The sequence below is a fragment of the Colius striatus genome, chromosome 8 (assembly GCF_028858725.1).
Source record: "Colius striatus isolate bColStr4 chromosome 8, bColStr4.1.hap1, whole genome shotgun sequence".
NCBI classification, from domain to species: Eukaryota; Metazoa; Chordata; class Aves; order Coliiformes; family Coliidae; genus Colius; species Colius striatus.
In genome coordinates, this window is record NC_084766.1 from 17,965,342 (window position 1) to 17,987,656 (window position 22,315).

At 43.9% G+C, this 22,315-nt stretch overlaps 1 protein-coding gene across 2 annotated transcripts; it reads left to right on the forward strand.

The window, feature by feature from the left end:
- Positions 1-208: 208 nt before the first annotated feature.
- Positions 209-21,856, forward strand: A1CF (APOBEC1 complementation factor). 2 transcript variants are annotated; one of them, XM_010205162.2, is made up of 11 exons: positions 209-307; positions 4,141-4,275; positions 4,464-4,594; positions 6,055-6,293; positions 8,413-8,577; positions 12,229-12,326; positions 13,216-13,486; positions 14,984-15,192; positions 17,420-17,556; positions 18,216-18,349; positions 21,705-21,856. In XM_010205162.2, the coding sequence occupies exons 1-11, from the start codon at positions 209-211 to the stop codon at positions 21,854-21,856; spliced, it is 1,770 nt and encodes a 589-aa protein (XP_010203464.1). The 2 variants fall into 2 exon arrangements, with proteins under 2 accessions (XP_010203464.1, XP_010203465.1); XM_010205163.2 differs by having other exon boundaries at positions 15,008-15,192.
- The last annotated feature ends 459 nt before the right edge of the window (positions 21,857-22,315 follow it).

The window sequence follows — 22,315 nt, forward strand, 5'->3', positions numbered from 1 at the left end:
ATGAGGGAGATATTTTTGTGTTTTCCACAGTCTGCGGTGTCTTGATCTGTTTTATCTCAAAATAAGTTATATAAGAAGAACTATCTTGTTAATTATCTCAGGAGGGTGGACTTTTCTACCTAGTCATATTAATTTACTTAATTTATCTTAAATTTGATTGCAGTGAGCACCCCTAATTAACCTGATTTTTTGCTGATAATCACTCACAATGGAATCAAATCACAAATCCGGGGATGGATTGACTGGCACACAGAAAGAAGCCGCCCTCCGTGCGTTAATTCAGCGAACAGGATATAATCTGATCCAGGTAGGAACTCACAGTCACATCCTTTTGTGCACAGTGTCTGGCTTCATCCTGATGTGATGCATGGCATCAGAGGCTTGGGCAGTGAATCTGTACACATGAAGTGCTCCTTGCTCATTCTTCTGTTTTTCTCATAACCTGCTGGAGAGCAGCTCTGCAGAGAGAGACCTGGGAGTCTTGGTTGATAATAAACTGAACACAAGCTTCAATGTGCCCTCATGGCCAAGGTCAACCCTAGTCTGTACTGGTGAACGGGGTTGTTCCTTCACAGATGCAGGATTCTGCACTTGTCCTTGTTGAACTTCATGAGGTTCCTCTCTGCCCAACTCTCAAGCCGGTCGAGATCCCGCTGAATGGCAGCACAGTCTTCTGCGGAATCAGCCAGTCCTCCCAGTTTGGTGTCATCAGCCAACTTGCTGAGGGTACACTCTGTCCCCTCATCCAGGTCGTTGATGAAGATGTTGAACAAGACTGGCCCCAGAACCTATCCCTGTGGAACTCCACTGGCCACAGGCCTCCAACTCGATTCTGTGCCATTGATCAGCACCCTCTGGGCTCTGTCATTCAGCCAGCTCTCGATCCACCTCACTGTCCACTCATCCAAGCCACACTGCCTGAGCTTTCTGATGAGGATGTTATGGGAGACAGTGTCAAAAGCCTTGCTGAAATCAAGGAAGATGACATCCACTGCTCTCCCCTCAACTAGCCAGCCAGTTAGGCACTCATAGAAGGCTATCACGTTGGTCAAACAGGATTTCCCCTTGGTGAAGCCATGTTGACTCCCCCTGATAACCACCTTTTTCTTCATATGTTTAGTGATGACATTGAGGATGAGTTGTTCCATCACCTTTCCAGGGATGGAGGTGAGGCTGACTGGCCTGTACTTTCCTGGGTCATCCTTCTTGCCCTTTTTGAAGACTGGCGTGACATTGGCCTTTCTCCAGTCCTCAGGCACCTCACCTGTCCTCCATGATTGTTCAGAAATGATGGAGAGAGGCTTAGCAATCACATCAGCCAGCTCCTTCAGCACTCTAGGATGCATCTTATCAGGACTCATTGAGTTATGAGCCTTAAGCTTGGCCAACAAGTCTCTAACCTCTTCCTTATCCACCAAGGGCAAGTCCTTTGTTGTGGTTAGACTCTCCTACTATCCTTGCTGGACTGGGCTTCCCGAGGGCCAGCCTTGGCTACAAAGGCTGAAGCAAAGAAGGCATTCAGTACTTCGGCCTTCTCTGCACCCTCTGCACCAGGGCACACTCTGTGTTGACCAGTGGGCCCACATTCCCCCTAATCCTCTATTTTCTGCTTATGGACTTGAAAAACCTCTTCTTTTCCTTTACTTTCTTGACCAGGTTTAATTCTAGAAGGGCTTTAGCCTTCCTAGTTGCACCCCTGCATGCTCTGGCAAAGTTCCTATACTCCTCCCAAGAAATTGGTCTCAGTTTTCACCTCTCATAGATGGCTGCTTTCTCCTTGAGTTATCCCAGCAGATCTTTGCTCATTCATGGAGGCCTTCTGCCTCCTTTTGCTTTTCTACATGTAGGGACACACTGGAGAAGGAAGTGGCATTTGAAGATCAACCAGCTCTCTTGGGCACTTCTACCATCTAGGATCTTAACCCATGAGATCCTTCCAAACAGGCTTTTGAAGAGTCCAAAGTTGGCTTGCCTGAAATCCCGGGCTGCAATCTTGCTTGGTGTCCTGCTTCTTTCACATAGGATCTTGAACTCCACCATCTCATGGTCACTGCAGCCAAAGTTACCTCCAACCTTCACATTCCCAACCAGACCCTCCTTATTTGTAAGCACAAGGTCCAGCAGCACATCCCTCCTTCCCTCAATCACATGTGACAGGAAGTTGTCATCAACATTCTGTAGGAACCTTCTGGACTGTGTGTGCTTGGCTGAGTGGCTTTGCCAGCAAATATCAGGGTGGTTGATGTACCCCATGAGGACCAGGGATTGTGACTGTGAGGCAGCTCTCAACTGTTTGTAGAAGGCCTCGTCCACTTCTTCCTCGTAATCAGATGTCCTGTAGCAAGCTCCTACAACAGCATCACCTACCTTATTCTGCCCCTTAATTTTCACCCACAAGCATTCAACCCGCCCCTAATCCCCACTCAGGCAGAGCTTAATGCACACTTTATTATTCCCTCACACTGAGAGCAACTCTACCTCCTCCCCTTGTCAGTCTGTCTTTCCTGAACAATACATAACCCTCCATGGCTGTGTTCCAGTCATGGCAGCTGTCCCACCACGTCTCTGTGACTGCAATGAGGTTGTAGCCCTGCATCCGCACCCACATCTCCAGTTCCTCCTGCTTATTCCCCAGGCTGTGTGCACTGCTGTAGAGGCAACATAGGGGCTTACTCAAACCACTGAAGCCACTGCAGATTGAGGGAGGAATTTATTTCTTGCTATGCTTGCTTGCACACCAGCTCCCACAGACACTGATAAAATGAAAAAAAAAAACCAACCCCAAACTGCTTGATTGTCTCACATTTGCCTTACAGTGGAATGGTAAGACTCCTCTGACCATTTTCAGACCATTATTGACGAGCTCAGCATTTATCCAGCTGACACGCCAGTGAAGACTGCAGATGATTGTAACAGCACAAAACACAACCATCATTTTTTTGTCAGCTCACAAATGGCTTAAGTGCTGGAAAAATCCCACACAAGCAATGTGCTCAGTTCAGCCAAACTGGGGGCAGAAAAACAGCCTGAAATATCATGGTTTTCCTGTTAAATTTTGCTCTAAGAATTCATTCATAAATTCAGATATCCCCATGACCCTATCACAATGCTGGAAACATTTGCAAAACAGAAATAAGCATAGATAGTTCAGGGCCTGGTAGAGGCTCAGGAAAATTGAAAGGGTTTGTGTGTTCTTATTTTCCTGCAAAGATTGCTGTTTGCTTATGTGTTTTAGATGTTCTGCTTAAATAACCTGTACAGGCATTCACTGGTCTCGGAGTGTACCATTTCTTCAGGCCTATCTCGAGGCCCAGATCCTGAATATGCCTTGTGCCAAGCACTGCTGCCTCTTCACTGAGCCAAACTACTGGCACAAACATCTTTTGTCAAGGATGCTGAGCAGCTCTAGCATCACCTACTGTCAATGACGGCTTGGGCTCTCTGATCAGCCTCTTTCACTCTGTCCATGTCTTTCCAAATTTCTACTTCATCCCCATTTTCCCCCTATTTTTCCCCTCACTTTCTGAGGTCCAGATGCCTTCTGGTTGTGGAAAGTCCTTCTGCTGTCAAACATTGTCCTTCTCTTTGGTTTGCAGAGTAAGAAGCTCCATCAATCACTAAAATAAGAGGCAATATAATTGATAATAAATGTTTATGATTGGATGAAGAATCATTACAAATCCTAAGTTTTGCAAGTGTTATATTGGGCAGTTCACAACCAACACACAGTCCACAGAGATTTGACCTCCCATAGCCAAGAAGACCTTAATTTTCAAAGGAGATATTTGACTGTCTCCATCTTGGACATTTGAAGTAGCAATTGAGTTGCAGAGTATACACTGATGCATGTTTCTTAGCAAAGCTCAGCTGGTACAAATCAGACCCTTCTCCAGTACATCACCAGCATAGTAACAAGGTTATCAAAGCCTTTCAGTACAGATATGGCTGTGGGATGGCCAATGCACACTAAGTTATCTCTGATGAGTCTGTAAAGAGTTGCTCCTTGAAGGGAAAGAGAGTGTCTGCCTCCATCTCACTGGTAACAGAGCATGTCTAAAATGTCCTTCTCTGGGAAGTGGTTGGTCATATCTCCATTTAAAATCTCTATCTAAAGTGTTCTTTTCTTTTTGCCTGTGGCAGGAAAATGGGCAGAGGAAATACGGAGGCCCTCCACCTGGGTGGGATGGCCCTCCACCGGAGAGAGGGTGTGAGATCTTTATTGGGAAACTGCCCCGAGACCTCTTTGAAGATGAACTTATACCACTGTGTGAAAAAGTAAGACTTTAATAGCAGGTACATAGAACTTTTGCTGAGGCCAGCGATGATCAAAGCTGCATTTCAAGGCTGAACTGGAGATGATTTGGCCCAGACTACTGGTGGAGCTTTGACCTGACATAGTCAAGGAAGCATCTTGATTTAATGCCTCCCACCTTGCTGACAGACCTTTTTCTTTCTGTTTGTAGATTGGTAAAATCTATGAAATGAGAATGATGATGGACTTTAATGGCAACAACAGGGGCTATGCCTTTGTGACCTTCTCAAATAAACAGGAGGCGAAAAATGCAATAAAGCAACTCAATAATTATGAAATTAGGTAAGCACGGCAAACATGTTCACATTGACTTCAAATCATATATATTAATCTATTTTGTTATGTCAAGCATTTTTTCCTTGCAGCCCAGAAGAAGGTTGTTAAGACGCCCAAGCTTTAAGAGGAAATCACCTCTTGTCTCCCTGTGCAGTCCTTGCTTTATGCTATAGCACGGAGGTAGTATGAAAGACTCAACAGCCAAAATCTTTTCCATTTTTCCTTATCAAAAAAAGAAAAAAAAAAGTCCAGGACATTGGAAAAGATATTTTTCTTTGGATCAAATTAGCTTTCACCTAACCATTGCTTTTTATTTCATCTTGCCCTGTGGGGTGTTTTTTGTTGATTTGTTCCTATTTACAGTCTTTCTCATGACCTATACTGCAGATATGTTCTGGGAGACAGAGCAAGCGCAAAAAATAGTGAAATAGATGGAAACCAATTGACGAAACAGTAACATTTCCTAATACATAGGAACAGAAAAAGCCTTCCTGTGTCTGACTAAAAATTGGGATTAAAACACCCAGAAATCAACAACGTATGGGCCCATCCATATGTTTTGTTTTGATTTCAACCACACTTAATGTTTTTTCCTGTTCAAAGTGGAACAAGTAGATGTCTTTGCTTAGAAGACTTCAGAGATAAACCATGCTGGCAATGTTGTGACATTAATTTTTGGTTTGGATAAAAAAAATTGGGTTGTGGATTGCTCTTCTAGCAACTCTAAGGGTGAGCAGGTCATAAAGCACACAGGGAGGGCTTGGAAATGTGATTTGTATCAGAGGTTGGAAGGTCTTAAAGAGCAGGCTGTATCCTTCACCTCCTCTACTTACTTCCCTGTTCCAAAAATTCCTCTAAAGAAGTTTTTGACTTCTCAGGACCTGTAAGAGGTACTTGGGCCACAAAGAGGTGAGCAAAGTGCATGTAATGAAATTTTAATTTTGCGGTCAACACAACAGTTGGCATCAGTATCTCCAAAATGGTGTCTCTCCATGACATTTTCTTTCCCCAAAACCTCACTTGTCAGGCTCAGTGATAACTTGAAAGTTAAAATTCACTGATGAACACAATGAATCCTGTGTTATACTGGTGGCAACACAAGAGTCACTGCTGTGACCATGAGTGGTAATTACAGTTGCCTGCTGTAGCAGCTGTTTTTGTAAATAACAAAAGGGAGACTCCCAGGAAGCAAAAGCAAAATTTGGCTTTGGTTTCAACTTGATCTCAAATCTTTCATTACAACTGTGCTGCCTTACTTTAATGTCAAATTTAGTTGAGTGGCAGCCTTCATACTAGCTTTGCACTGAGGGAGACCTTTTGAATATCCCAAACAACATACACCACAGAAGTGGGAGGCCTTGTGTTTGACCTTGTATTTTGGGACAGAGTGGGTGGCATTTTAATTTTTGCTCTCTTTGAGAACTGATCCCAACTCCTGACAAACCATCGATGTTGTTTACACTCAGGAACGGGCGTCTCCTCGGAGTCTGTGCCAGTGTGGACAACTGCCGTCTGTTTGTGGGAGGGATCCCCAAAACAAAGAAGAGGGAGGAAATTTTAGGAGAGATGAAGAAAGTCACGGATGGAGTTGTGGATGTCATTGTGTACCCTAGTGCAGCTGATAAAACCAAAAACCGGGGTTTTGCTTTTGTGGAATATGAAAGCCATCGGGCAGCAGCCATGGCCAGGAGAAAATTGCTCCCAGGTTAGTATAGATGGTGAAGGAGGTAGGGATGGCTTCATCTCAGGCGTCACCTATGTACACATTGTGTTGCAATGAGAGTGAATTCTCCAGAGCATCCAGGTACGCAAGGAAGCAAACACTTCTGGGTTTTCTCCTTTTGGCTGTTAAAGACACTCAGAGTAAGATGGGAGCCCAGTACAACATGGCTGGCTGATGGTCACCCCCTGGAGTGTAGGATAGATGATTCACTACAGATCCTGACATGGCACCGTGGTCATTATCCATGCTCTTCATTTCTGAAAATTGATATTTTCTGTGTGGGGAGAAAACATCAAATGAGGAATTCCCACAGGATTTTTAAAAATATATAAAGATCAAGTCCATGCAATTTAGTGTTGACGGACATGCAAAGACCATTGTGAATCAGAGAGAGGTTTGGCAATTGTTAGATGAAGGAGTCACTTAACATTAGGTGCATTTACAGTGATTTTGCCAGTTTTCTCATGCTTTCTTAAGCTTAGCAGCTCCTGTGCTGTTTCATCAAGCCTGGCTTAATTCTTTCAGTCTTTTTATATGACAGCCCATGAAGCATCCCAAGTAATCCTTTTACTTATTGTTAAAAAAATGAGCATGATTTTTGAGCATTGAACACAGTTATTGTGGGATATCTCACACTGTTTTTCCTTTTATTCTACATTAGTTTAGCATCTCCCTGGCTGTGGGAGCATATTCAGTTGGTCTGTGCTTCAGCACAACTTTTGCATGGTTTCTATATTGAGAATGAAGGAAGAAGCTGACACAACTACAGCTGCCAATGGCAGCCTTGAGGGAGCAGACCACTTGAAATCCTGAGCAGACAGTGAGACAGATGGAATGAGCACATTGTCCTCAACAGACATGTGTCATGTGCTAGTGATTTCCAATTTAGGGACATGTCAGTAAAGATTTTTGAGAACTTCAAAGGCCTGAGCAGAAGCCAGAGTCTTCTGATGTTGCAAACATATGGGAAGAACTTGGAAAAATGTTTCAAACCAGAAATGAATGTGCCTTCGGCTGAGGTACTAGATGAATGTGAATGTGTGCATCCAAAGAACTAGCTATTGGGCCAATTAAAATTGCTGGAGAAAAATGGAGACACAGATAGGGCACGTGAAATGTGGGGCTCTGGATAGTAGTGGGTGGCCAGACTTCAGCTGCTCCTGAAGAGAAAAGGGAGGAAAATCTCACTGGAAGATGTGTAGAAGATAGAAGAGACAGGGGAGAAAAAGAGGAGGAAAGAAATCTCATTGTCTGGAGAAGGCAAGAGGTGAAACCATCATGACATAAAGGTCCCTCTGCCTTATCTAGTGTCCTGTGACTCATCACTGTAATTCCCACAGCTTTGAGAAAAGGCTGTGGCAGTTCATTTTAATTACAAATTAAACATGTATGGACTAACAATTACTAACAGATTAGTGTTACTCAATGCAAATGATTACGGATGTCAGTGTGATAACATCGTGACAACATCACCTTTACCTGTCTTTTTAATTGCTCTTCTATTTCTCTGCCTCAGCAGAGGCAGAGAAATAGATTTAGTATATACAAAGCCCATGGGTTTCTCCTCCTGATGTGCCTTGCTTTATGCTTCTACTTCTTGTGTCCCTCCTTTCTATTACTAATTCTGCAACTTCATCCAACAGGAACCATATGACCTCAAATACTTGCATATAGAAACATCCTTGCTTTCACTGTCTTGTTTTGTCCAACTGGCACTTCTGGATCCCTATTATTCTGATTCCCTATTATCTAGGGAATTAAATTTTTCCAGACAGGAGGGAATTTTACAAGTTTGCTAAAATACCTCCCTTTGGAGAGCACTCCACAGAACAGGGATGTTAGTGAATCATACTTCTTTAATTCTAGATGCTGCACTTCTGCAGTTATCTCAGGTATTAGTGGGAGCCGTGCACAAGGTGTGACCATCTGCTTTTTGAAAGGAGTTAATGAAACAGCTGTGCTTTGAGCTAGAAGGGATTATTTTGGTCCTGTTTGTAGAACTGGCCTATTCTGTTCTTCATATTGCACATGAAATAATCTCTGATCAGAAATGAGAGGAACTAAAGCCTTTCTGACACTGACCATGCCAATTCCTTTAAAGGAAGGATCCAGTTGTGGGGACACCCTATTGCTGTTGACTGGGCAGAACCAGAAGTGGAGGTGGACGAAGACACTATGTCATCAGTAAAAATTCTCTATGTGAGGAACCTCATGCTTTCAACCACTGAAGAGACTATAGAAAAAGAGTTCAACAACATCAAACCAGGTAGGAGCCCATTGACATGATAGCTCTAAGCAAGTGCTGCTGCTGCAAACGGAAATATTTCTCCATTCATAAAATACCAAATGAAGAGATAACAATAATTGGTTTTCTACTACAAAATGTTTATCATCCTGCAAAAATTATCATCAGGCTGAAGGCTCTCACCCAACACACATATCAAATCATTCTATTAAGGGTTGCATAATTTCCAGGTAATAATACTAATTATTTTTTTTAGGATTATTTGCAACTGAAAGAGATCCAAAATTATGCATGGGGATGCCTGAGTCATAGTGCGGTGTTTTAGAGCTTACTGGGTGCCACATGCCCACCAAGTCGTAATATCACTCCCCCTCCTAAACTGGACAGGGGGGAGAGAAATATAACGAGAAGTTTGTGAGTTAAGGACAGGGCGATCACTCAGTAATTAGTGTCATGGGCAAAACAGACTCAACTTGGGGACAAAAGGGTTTTATTTATTTATGAACAATCAGAACAGGGAGACGAGAAATAAAACTGAACCTTAAAACACCTCCCCCCACACCTCCTCCAGAACTCTCCTTCCTTCCCCCCAGCTGCACAAAGGATAGAGGTTGTGGTCAGTTCATTACAGATGGACTTTGCCACAGCTTCTTCTCAGGGGGAGGCCTCCTCACACTTCCCAGTGCTACACTGCGGGATGCCTCCCAGGGGAGACAGTCCCTCATGAGCTTCTACAATGCAGATACTTCCCATGGGCTACAGTTCTTTACTAAGTGCTCCAGCATGGGGCCTCCCATGGGTACAGCTCCTCACACCCTGCCCCAACATGGGTCATCCACCAGGAGAACAGTCCTTCAGGTACCAACTGCTCCAGCCTGAGTCCCTCACAGGATCACAAGTCCTGACAGCAAACCTGCTCTGGTGTAGGCTCCTCTCTTCCCATGAGCTCCCAGATTCTGCCAGGAACTTGCTACACTGTGGGCTTCCCACAGAGTCACAGCCTCCTTCATGCATCCACCTGCTCCAGAGGGGAGTCCTCCACAGGCTATGAGTGGATCTCTGCTCCCTGGTAGCTTCCATGGACTGCAAGGTCACAGCTGCCTCTCCATGGGCTGCACCACAGGCCACAGGGGAGTCTTTCTTTCAGGGCCTAAGCACCTTCCTCCCCCTTCTTCTCCACTGACCTTTGTGTCTGTGGAGATGTTTTCACATTCTCACTCCTGGCTGCTGCTGCTGCAGTTTAGCAACTGTGCAGCAACTTCTTCCCCTTCTCAATAAAAAATAAAAAATCAATAATAATCACAGAGGTTTTACTTTAGTCACTGGCCAGGCCTTGGTCAGCTGTGGGGTCCATCTTAGAATACATTGGCATTTAGTACTGTGAGCTACAGGGGAAAGCTTCGGACAGATCTTTGTTTAAAGAAGCCAGGCCTGTAGCCCCCTCACTACCAAAAACCTGGCCCAAGCAAAACCACTACACATAGAAATTCTTTTGGCTCATTTTAGTCTTTTTTAGAAAGAGAGAGTTAGTGAAACAGCTAGGTGATTTCAGCATTCTTCCTCTATGGCAAAATGGCTTTTGTCTAATCTATCTAAATTCTGAATTCTGTCATTTTCAGACAAAATCCCTCACATTATTCTGTAAATTTGTAAATAAATATCATTTCTATAGTAGCTAGCAACAGGACAAGGGGTAATGGGATGAAGTTGGAACAAAAAAAGTTCCGTTTAAACATAAGAAAAAACTATTTCACTGTGAGGATGAGGGAGCCCTGGCACAGGCTGCCCAGAGGGGTTGTGGAGTCTCCTTCCTTGGAGGTCTTCAAGACCCACCTGGACATGTTCCTATGAGACCTAATCTAGGTGACCCTGCTTCTGCAGGGGGGTTGGACTAGATGATCTCTAAAGTTTCCTTCCAATCCCTACCATTCTATGATTCTATGACATGAAAAAGACACTGTTCCAGTGTCATTTTGAATAAGTGTAGTTTGCTCAGGTTAGAGGCTGAGACAGGCTTTTGTCGCAGGAGAAAGGTATTTCCTCCTGCAGTTATTTAAGTAAGTGCATTTTGCAGCATTATGACATTTCCCTGTGCACCTGCTCAGCTGTAAAGGGTGAGAAGCCAAAAGAAGAGTCATTCAATATTCCTTTGCTATACTTCCAAAGGATATGTTTAGGGGTGTTATAGTTTCAATGTCTGGGTTGGTTGATGATGTGCTTCCCAACCCACAGAAGCAGGGATGATGAACAATTAGAGATAAAAAAACAGATGTCTAAAGCTTCTGACTGCAGGTAATAGGAATGGTATGGTTATTTTGGAGGCAAACTTAGTGTTGTATACTTCAGTGCTGACAAGTTCCCAGCAGCAGAGCAGCTGACAAAAGAAAGGGAAAGCTGTAGAGGGTGGACATGGAAGAGAAGAACAAGCAGTCATTTACATTTGAATTAATTTGTGTAATCACAGAGGCATAAAAAATATTCAGGCTGGAGGTAGTTGAGTGAGAGTCTCCAGTCCAACAGGGGCCAACACTGCAGCTGCAACAGGCTGATTTGGGCAATGTCCAGGAGAGTCAGGGCATCCCTGGATATGGGGATCCTTTGCTACCTGAGGCCTCATCACAGGGAGCAGAGAATTGTAGAATCATAAAATGGTAGGGGTTGGAAGGGACCTTTAGAGATCATTTAGTCCTACCCCTCTGCAGAAGCAGGTCCACCTAGATCAGGTTACACAGGAATGTGTTCAGACAGGTTTTGAAGATCTCTTGAGAAGCAGACTCCACACCCTCTCTGGGCAGCCTGTGCCAGGGCTCCCTCACCCTCACAGTAAAATAGTTTTTTCTTACATTTAAATGGAACTTTTTGTGTTCCAGCTTCATCCCATTACCCCTTGTCCTGTTGCTAGATACAACAGAAAAAAAGGATGTCCCAACCTCCTGACATATACCAGTTAGATATTTGTAAATATTAATGAGATTCTTCCTCAGTCTCCTCTTCTCTAAACAGCCCCAGTTCCCACAGCCTTTCCCCACAAGGAAGATGCTCCAGTTCCCTGATCATCTTGATGGCCCTGTGCTGGACTCTTTCCAGATGCCCCACTCATACAGGAAAGGCTGGTACTGAATGACAGACTTGCTGCCCCACTCGGGCCAGCCCATTCCCATGTTTAGGGTTTCTCTGTCCTGGGCACAACTGGGTGCTCATTCTTTCTGAACATCTCAAGTTGGTGGTTAAGAGCTTCTTTGTTTTATATCAGAAGTATCAGCTTTCCTGAAGCTGCCTTCAAGTAACATGTAGAATGCACATATGAAACCATGGAGTAGCATGGTGACATTACCTGTGGCTCACCACATCTTGGACTGTTGAATTTCCTGCTCTGACATCCAGTCTTGGTGGTCTGTCACAGAAGGGAGACACAAGAGCATTTTGGACACCTAAATGTTCCCAAATGGAGAAACCCACTCCAGTTTAACGGGAAGCTCACTGGTGTTTCTAGTTTGCCTTCAAGCACTATAATTTTTACTTTCCTGTGAGGTACAAAGATATTGTCCTTTTGTTCTTTTACTCTTGGTCTGCCTTCACACTCCAAGGTCTCATAACTCAACATAGCTACTCTTTCAGATGTGTTTTCCAACAAATACCCATTTCCAACTAATATTCCAATATTTTATGCAGGTGCAGTAGAAAGAGTTAAGAAAATTAGAGACTACGCCTTCGTGCACTTTAATAAAAGAGAACACGCAGTGGAAGCTATGAAGGCCTTGAATGGGAAGGTAAAGCTGCCGTAAATGCTAATTCATGGGGTTTATGTGCAGTATATTTCACACAGCTGAGACAAAGCTGCCTGGTTTATTAAGCTACAAAAAAAACACTCTGAAGGTGTTAGCCCTGTTTTCTCTCTACAGGATGGTTTTCTATTCTTGAATTCATTTTTCAGCAGCTCTGATGTACACAAAGTCTTTATTTTGACTTCTTGCTCCTTGCATTTGTGCTAAGTGTTTGCCCAACTCCAACTGTACTTCGCTGCCAAGAAAATTTTAAAAAGCAGAGCAAAGCAGAAATAAGGACTAGCAAATGAGAGGTTATAGATTCTCCTGGCTCACACTCACATCCTTGTTCCACGTCTTCCACAAAAACTGTTCACGGGGCAGCGTGTGAATGGCAAACTGGGACAAACAAGGTCAACCCAAAACATCTGCTCCAAGTTCAGATGTGGATTTGCAAGGAGCTTCTGTATGCTGCATGTAATTCAAGCTACTGTAATGCAAGAGCTGTTCCCAAAAAGGTGTTAATCCCTCTCCTATTTTTACTGCTATTGTTCTTCTCCATAGGAGCACATATAGTCTCATTGACTTACATGCTGCTTTGCGGGGAAAGTAAAGCCTTTTGAAGGCTTTACAAATGTGCTAATTCAGTTAAGAAGCCTCTCTAGGCTGGAGTCAGGGGTGAGTACTCTCAGGCCACTAAGATCTCACCCAGCCCATGCTTTCTTCCACCCATGGCAGGAAGATTTGGGCATTTAGGAGGAAGTTTCTACATATTCTTGTCCCATTAGCAAACCATGTGGGGAAACTACCTCCCTAAGCACGATAATCCCCATGCATTTTGGAGACTTATGCTTGTTTTTCTCCCCTGCTCTCTCCCCACCATCCTGGTATGAAGATGCTTGATGGGTCCCCAATTGAGGTGACATTGGCAAAACCTGTGGACAAAGACAGCTACGTCAGATACACCCGGGGCACAGGTGGCAGAGGTACCACACTGCAAGGAGAATATACCTATGCCTTTGGACACGTATATGACCCAGCTACTGCCTACCTAGGTGCCCCAGTTTTCTACGCACCCCAAGCCTACACAGCTATCCCCAACCTCCACTTCCCTGTCACTAAGGGGCTCAGCAACAGGAGCATCGTCCGGCCTCCATCCATCCGAGGTAACTCCTATTACGCCCACATTCAGTTCTAGCAAAGTATTTTTGCTGGGCCTTGGATGACTGCTCTTTAGACTCGTGTTGAGGGCATTAGCTTTGCCCTGGATGCTGGACTGCTTTCAGAGAGGGACGGAAAACACAGTTTTTAGGCTCTGCCATTCCCAAAGATGTAGCAAACTTCCAGCAAACTAAGCAAGGCATGAGAAAAATAATCATTTTCCCAGGGCAAGGCTGAAAGAGCTTCCGGATTGCCTTTGGTCCAGCATAAATAAACCATGAATCCTTCCAGTTTTGCCCCAGCAAGGAAGACCAAATAAAATAATTTTTCTTCCTCCCCTTCAGAGCCAACTCCCTCAGCCACCAGAACAGCTCTCTGCTGTGTTTGCTCTTTGCTTGAAGGTCAGAGAGAAAGTTTTACCCATCTTGGTGTTTTCTGACCCAAAGCCATGGAGTTTCCCAAGGAGGTCAGATTGTCCTGGTGCAAAATAGGGAACCAGCAGTGAAATAAAGCAAGCCATTAACGATGTGCTCTGGGACACAGACTCCTTTTCTGGAAGATCATTAACCTAATAACAAACAGTCTGTGAAAACAGAATATCTCTGAAAGCTACTGGGGCTCTGCCTTTGATCTTGGGTGACCACATCTTGGACCAAATCAAATCTGCATGCTCAGGTACTCCCAAATTACACATCATTGCAGGTATCGTTTGGTAAGTGCAGAAGATTGCTTGGAGAGTAGCAAAAAAAAATTATATATATATATATATACCCATTTGATCTTCCTTCCAAAGATGACACCTGCAGCAGTCAGCTTGTGTCCCCAAGCCTGTGGCCAAGTTCCACACCAGGCTGGGACCCTGTGTAGTACCCTGATAGGACTGGAAAGGACAGTGTTGAACCAATTTTTTCCCCTTCCCAAAGAAGGAGACAGGGGAATAGGAATTTCCCTCACTGTCTGCCATCTTTTTGCCCAGACAGGTGAAACAAGGTTCTATGAAGGTTGCATTGGAAAAGGTGGAGATGTGATAATCCAGCAACCCTCTCTTGCCTTACAGTCTCCCAAGACTCCCAAGTAGGGCTTCCTGAGGAAAAACAGAAAAGTAATTTGGGACAAAAAAAGGGATTTTAGTTCAAGGGATTGTATAAACTCTGATTTTTTTAAAAAAGTGAAGTTAGAGTGGTGGGTAGCAACTGCTATCAGCAGTCCTCTCTTTGCCTTTCAACTACAAATCTGGGTAGAAAGGTGTCACAAAATCAAAGCTGACCAAAGGAGATGGAAACTGTGTCAAAGAAGCAGAGCTCTCCCTGAAAAACCTCACCTGTCTATGCATACAAGCCCAAAAAGAAAAGTTGTCAATCTTGAGCCTGGCTCACTCCAGGGTAGCTCCTGCCCATGGTCTTCCTAAACCCAGGGAATGGGGCTAACTTTTCCATTTCAGCAAGAATCAGGGTAATTTTTCCGCTGATTTGATTCAGTTTAATGCCTTCTTACATTCCTAGAAATTTACATGAATGTACCTGTAGGGGCTGCGGGAGTTAGAGGACTGGGAGGTCGCGGCTACCTGGCGTACACGGGCCTGGGGCGTGGATACCAGCTCAAAGGAGAAAAGAGGGGAGAGGATAAACTCTACGACCTCTTGCCAGGAATGGAGCTGACGCCAATGAACCACATCACGCTAAAGCCCCAAGGGATCAAACTTGCTCCTCAGGTACATGTGCAAAAGAGTCAACATCCCAACCAGTTGTTGTCTTTGCCCAAAATTCTTTTGGGAAGACAATCTCCTGACTGGACCTGCATGGAGACTGATAGCTAAATCCATTCTTGTACCTCAGTAGATGTGAAAAAAGAAAAAAAACCACTACTTGTGTCTTGCAATACCCACCTGCATCGCTGGGGAATGGCACCACTCTCCCTCAGAGGAGAGTTTTCACAAACACTCATGAGTGTAAGATGAAATCCAGCTATGGCTGTTGCTCCATAAAAGCACTGACAGTAAAGAAGTTCTCACCCAAGATGGGTTTGATAAACAGAGTGCATTGCTTGGGGCTTCACCAAGGGACAAATGTGCATATATAGAAAAATAACATAAGTTTTAAAATCTGTTTTAAATGGGGAAAAAAGTGTTGACTCAATCCAGCCCAGCACAGAAATCCTGGTTGCTCAAGGAGACTTTTGATGTGGTTATGCATGCAGGACCGGGACCCAGATGGATGAATGATGGCTAGAACAAACCCAGGACAAATTCACAGGGTCTGAGGGTCCAGCTCTTACAGTAACTCCTTTCCCCTTACATCATCCAAAGGAACATGAAAAACTAACTTCACCCTGAATTTTGAAGCATATTTTTACATATTAAAACTTCAATTGCCACAGCTTCTGTTTTGCCAGATTCCATGAAAACACCCTTTTTTTGTCAAAAGAAAAAAAAAAAAAGGACAGTGGTTTCCCCCCTACCCTTTGCAAAATTTCACAGTCCCTTACTCTATTTTATCAGCATATAAGAGGGATGAAATAGCCTCAGTGTTGCTGCACTGCCTGAGGGCAGGTGAAATTCCTTTTTTCTTCTTCTCATCCATGCCCACCTCCCACTGTGTGTATTTCAAACAGTGCAGTAACAGCACCAGGCACTTGCAACACTAGGGTCTGGGGGCACATTTTCCCAGCAGCTGAGGTCGCTAATCCCCCCACTGCTATTATTTCACAACAGCAGGTCTTAAACAGCTACATCTTACTTCAGAACAGCCTAGTAAAGGATAGCCTCATTAATATCTGTCAATCATCCACTGCACTGAGCGGGTTTCAACAGCATCTTTGAATGATGGATTGCATTCCTGCTACCTAGCTGCGATGCTCAGCGTCAATAAATACATCTGTCTTATTTAAATATTGATGTAACAGTATAAAACCAACTAGTTCTTTTGCACTCCAAAGTGCTAAACTTTAGTTAGAGCTATGATTACAAAATTAAAAGCAGCACCGACATTTAAAATTTACAATTTAATTTTAAATAAAACAAAGTATAACTTTTAAATAAGGTAGATCATAGAAAGACACAGGTTGAAGGCATCGGGGGGGGTCTCTGGTCTGACCCAGCTGGCAGCACAGTCAGCATCAGAAATCTCCAAGACCCAGCACCTTCTCAAGTGTCAGGTCTGGTAGAGCTACTTGAAAAAAAAAAAAGCGGTCCGAGCATCACTTCCAGGGAGGCACAAGAACACTACGCTGTGCTCAGTACTTTGGGACAGTACTTATGCAGTGGGTTAAAAAAAAGAAATACAAAGCCAAAGCCAGAGAGTTTACAGACAACAAATCCCAATTACTATGGAATAAGCTGTGCTAAGGCTGCGGTCAAAATGGTTCAATTTCTCTCTCAAGCTAGAAGCAGAAATGGCTTGTTGAAGGCTGTATAATTATACAATTACTTGGATGGAAACTGAATTTTTCTCTTTTTTTTTAAGATTATTTGGACTTTTCACACACCACAGCCATGGAGGCAATATAGCAGTGAAGATGAATGCAACTCTAGTGTTTTAGCACTGCCACATAGAAGAGCATAGAAAAAGTTTTAGGGGAGAATTGAAAGAAAACCACACGGATAACAGAATAGAGCAGCTAGCCAACAAAAGGACAAACATGTCCCGTTTAATGGGTAATGATTAACTTCAGGAATTAAACAGATTTTTAAAGTATAGAATATTTAGATGACTTTTATACTTCAGGGTGAATGTAGCATCCTGTCTGCCTTTTATTTTATATGTATTATATATGAATAATTTTGTACCTATTATATACTATATAAGCCTTGAGGAAACTGCCACAACATCCCAGAAAATCCTTTGAAGGGAAGGAAGATGACCAATGCAGGGGCTGGAGACAGGCAGGAAGGCTACTGTGGAGCAGCTAACCCAAGCAAAAATCTCTTTTCCTCCTTCTAGATCTTAGAAGAAATCTGTCAGAAAAACAACTGGGGCCAGCCTGTTTATCAGCTCCACTCTGCAATTGGCCAAGACCAAAGACAGCTCTTCCTATACAAAATCACCATCCCTGCCCTCGCCAGCCAGAACCCCACCATGTATGTAACTATTTAAGGGTTTTCTCGGTTTCAGGGTTTTTTACTGGAATTTTGTCTAGCATCTCTCCTCAAAATGCAGTTGCACAGGTCTCTATTTACTCTGGGGTTTTAAAATATATACTGGGGAGAAAAACAACCACAAACCAAAATAGACTAATAGTGATGTCTGCTGTGCCTAATGCTCTCTCTCTGGTGGTGCAAAGGTTACAGAAAGTCAGAAATAATCAGGCAAAAGGGTGCTTTTTTTTTTTGGTACAAAAATCAAGCACATGATAGTTCCTGTGAGGAAAAAAAAAAAAAGCAGCTTGAAGGAACAAGCTGATAATAAGGCTCCAAATATGATTCTAAACATTTCTGACCTAATATACTGACCTAAAATACTGTGTATTTTAAAGAAAGCCCCAAACTGCAGCAGACTTTCTCTTGGACTGAAAACACACAACGTGCTCTGAAAGGATGTTGTGTCCAAAATGAGAAGCCAGGATGATAAATTCGGCAAAGAAGCCAGACTGCTGTGAGGAGAGTACTTCTGTTAAACAATATAACACAGTAAAACAATATTTCTATTTGATACGTGGATCTATAAGCAGATTAAAACATCTTGCAGGGAAGTCATAGAGGAAAAAAACCCCTAAGCTAACATTTTGCTGTCCTCACAGACATCCCTTCACACCACCCAAGCTCAGTGCCTATATTGATGAAGCCAAAAACTACGCAGCAGAATACACCCTTCAGACGCTGGGGATTCCCACAGAGGGAGCAGAAGTGTCTCCTGCAGCACCAGCTTTTCCAGGTACCCAGAGGGCTGTCCAAAAAAGGTGTCATGGTTTTGGCCCAGGCAGGAACAAAGAGCTATGAACAGCCACTCACTTACTCCTACCTCTCCCAGCAGAATGGAGAAGAGAAAAGTAACCAGGGCTTTTGGAACTCCCTAAGGACAGGAAGGGCTCACTCACTGCTACAGTCCCAGGCAGAACAGACAGGACTACTCAACTTGGGGAAGAAAATGAAACTTAACTTAATCCACCACCAATCAAAACCATAACAAACGGAAAACATACCCAACTGAGAGCAGTACAGAGTAGGGCAATGATGAAGGGTAAAAAACAGCCCTTTAAGATCACCACCTGCTCACCCCTCCCACCCTCCTAGGCTCCAGCACTTGAACCCAGTGTCTTTGTCTCTTCCTCATCTGAGTGGTGAGTGGTGCTGAGGGCAGGAAATGGGCTGTACCATCAACCCTTCACCGATAGCTCCTGCAGCTTGTCTCACCTCAGGGCAGGAGGAATCCTGACTAGCCTTCCCCTGCCCCACCACAGGGTGCCTCACATACCAGGCAGCCCTGCACTGGCAGCTCATCCCAAGGGCTCCAGCTCCTGTGTGGGTCTCTGTAGCCTGCAGGCACTCCAGCAGAGTCTGTGCCATGGCCACCTCCTCACAGAGTCTCCTGCCCGTCTGGGCACAGTCACTCCCTCTGGCGTGGGGTCCTCATTCCCAATCACTTCCCCTGGCACAGGGTCCTCCCAGAGCTGTGTGCAACTGTCAGTCCTGCCATTGCCCTCCATTGGTGCTGGGGCACAGCCTGCATTCTCACCACAGGTTCCAGAGGGTTCTCTGGTCTGGTGCTTCTCCTTCCTTCCTCCTTCTCCAAATGTGGGGTCCACATGGTCACCTCCATCTTGTACCACTCTTCCACTTCCTCTTCTGCTGCAGATTTCCCTTCTTAAATACTGATGACAGAGGTGCCAGATTGGCCCGTGAGGCTGGAGGTGGGTCCATCTCAGAGCCAGGGGATGTTTCAGGAACTGCTAACAGGGTAGCACTGCAGCTCCCTCCTCATGTTACTGCACAAAAAGCAGCTACACAGAAACCTATGACAAAAGGTCTCCTCAAATATTATTTTTCCTGCTGCTTCCTTGTGAATATCAAGAATGAACCCATTTCTGGCCACTGAGGACAGACCTGGCTGTACTTCCCCACATGCCTCTCCCCTGATTCATATATATGATGTCTTTATTGCCTATATAGTAATAGTATAGTAATTTAAGTCTATATCAGGACTACTCAGGTTACAGTGTACATACCATAGAGCAGCTCAGGTTGGAGGCACCAGGGTGAGGAAGTCTTTGGTCTGGCCCTGCTTACAGTGGGCTCAATGCCACAGTTACAGCAGGTTGCGTGGGGCTGAGTCCAGGCAAGTTGAGGCAGCATCCAACGATGGGGATCACTCAGCACTGGGGGCTGCATCCCAGGTACACATCTCCCCTGCACTCTGGATGCAGGATCCAGAACCCCAGTGCCACATCTGGGATGAATCCCCTCCCTGGACCTGTTGGATGCAGGCTGGCTGATATCACTCAGGATGGAGTAGATCTTCCTCACTGCAAAAGTTCACAAGTGATTGATTCACAGGCCATTCGTCCTCCCCCAGTACTCTCAGCTCCTTGTGAACTAACATTTTTTATTTCATCCACCAAAGAAATCATGTAACCATGACAGTAAGGATCTGATCCCAGCTCTCACACCCCCACTGGAAAGGTTTTTTTGAGTTAGAGAATTCATACTCAGTAGCTCTTGCAACTGCCCAAAATAGCTTGGGAAGTCATGGAAAACACAGGCTGGGAGCAGGACTCCAGCTTGCAGGCATTATATTTATTGTGCTTTCCAGCACAACAGTTATTCTGATATAGTGGGAGCAACGCATACCAAACTGCACATGAGGAATGCATTAGTCAGTACTACTGAGTTGTTTGGAGTGTCTCAAGGATGGATTTAAAAAAATTTAAAAAAAAAAATCTGTCTTCCTGCCACAGGAGTCTGCAAAAGTCACAGAAAAAATCAATTTGTCTGGGTTTGTGTAGGCTTCCGCAGCGTGGAAACCAAATGGGCTATTTGTTGAATCCAATCTCCAATTACTGGTTAATTATGATTGCTCCTTTTTCTTTCATCCACCCTTATTTATTTATCTTGGAAACTCAACAAATTGACATACATTAAAGTTTCTGCTTGCAACACACACTAGTCCCTGGTCAGGGCTTGCTGAAGCCCAGCTCAGGCCGTGCTGAGTTAGCAGCTCATTTCTCTTATGATTATGGCAGATAGGCTTTAAGTGATGCATTTCTCAATTCCTAGTTGGAATGTTGCACTTTGCTGATGCAAAGAAGATACTTTGAGTGGCCACAGGACTCAAAGTATAGTGAATTTCTCATGTTTTTCCCTAAGGTAATATCCTTAATGGGGCAATATGCTCCCAGTGTTGCCTAATATCTCCATTTCCTCCACTGAGAGAACCTCTACTCTGACTGTCCTTGAGTTGATTCAATTGCCTAGCTGGTCAGTCAGAGATTTTGGACTGGGAGATGCAGTCTAGCAGAAGAGCCCAGTCGAGTAGAGTCAATGGGTACCCCAGCTGCTCTTCCTAAATTTGGACTTAATCTTCTTAATTGTTTCACAACAAAATACTGTGATCTGGTTGACAAGCTGCTATACCCTGCTTTCAAACAAACCAGCCCCAAGCAATGTTTGTTTTCCCAGTGACTCATTTTAAATCAGCAAAGACGGTATTTTCCCATGGAAAATTTTGAAGTGTTGAAACTGCATTTTCCATTAGAAAATGCTGAGGGGAAAAGAAATCCAATTTACTAAATATTTTCTTGCCAATATTGCATAGAGAGAGTTTCCCTTCCCTCCAATGTGTCTGTCCTGGATTGCATGTATTTTGACTGCAAAGGTTATCAGACCTGTAATTTCTCTATGAAACCATCCCAGATTTCCCCTATATACTTCTTTTCTTGCATTTTCTCCCATCATGCATGGGATGTACACAAAGCACCACTAATACTCTTTTAGCTCAGAAATCATTGAAGTTTAAGGAAAAAAATATTCAAAGAGAGGGGTATTTTTCAAGCAATGTATTGAACAAATAATAGGTTAGAAAATGCATTAATTTCCCTGCTTTTTTATTACCTTTACATGGAGGAAAAAAATTATCTATTTAATGTAATTAGATTACTCCCATTAACATACTCACTGCTCCCTACATTATTCCCATCAAATGGCAAAGTCTTCCCATCAAAAAGTACCAGGCGATGGTGAATTTTTCACGTCTTTTCATTAACCTGCATTTTCCCCCCTCCTTTCCCTTGCAGGATACACCATCGCTAACGCAGCCGCAACTGTCACAGCCACTCAGCTCAAACAAGCAGTGACTATGGGACAGGATTTAGCGACGTACACAGCCTATGAAGCCTATCCCGCCTTCGCAGTCACTGCACGCAGCGACAGCTATGGAGCATATTAACCTTGTCTTTAACTGAGCACAGGCGGGAAAAAAAAGCTCAGTCTGATAATTCTTACACCCTCATGATTTGAAACTAATCTGTCGTCTAAAGTTAGGTTTCAGTTGGAGTTTCACTCTTGTAGTGCTTTACTTTCATAACAGAAATGAAACGAAAATGAAATGAAAAAAAAAATGTCAGCAAAATCAGATTTTCATACACAGCCCAAAAAATGAGTGGTTCTCAGGTGTGTGTATATAAATCCATATACACACACACACATATGGATATATACATACATACCATTGTGCACATGTTTACAGTCAACCACCTGTGCTGAGAACAGTTGGTGCCCTGGCCATTGTGACATGGGACCGGGGAAGGATGGTGTGCCTCCAGCAAGCCCCTCTGTGCATCAGGAGTTCTCCTCCATTCACCTCAAAATTTCTCAAGCCAGGCAGAGGAGTGGGGAAAATGAAAAG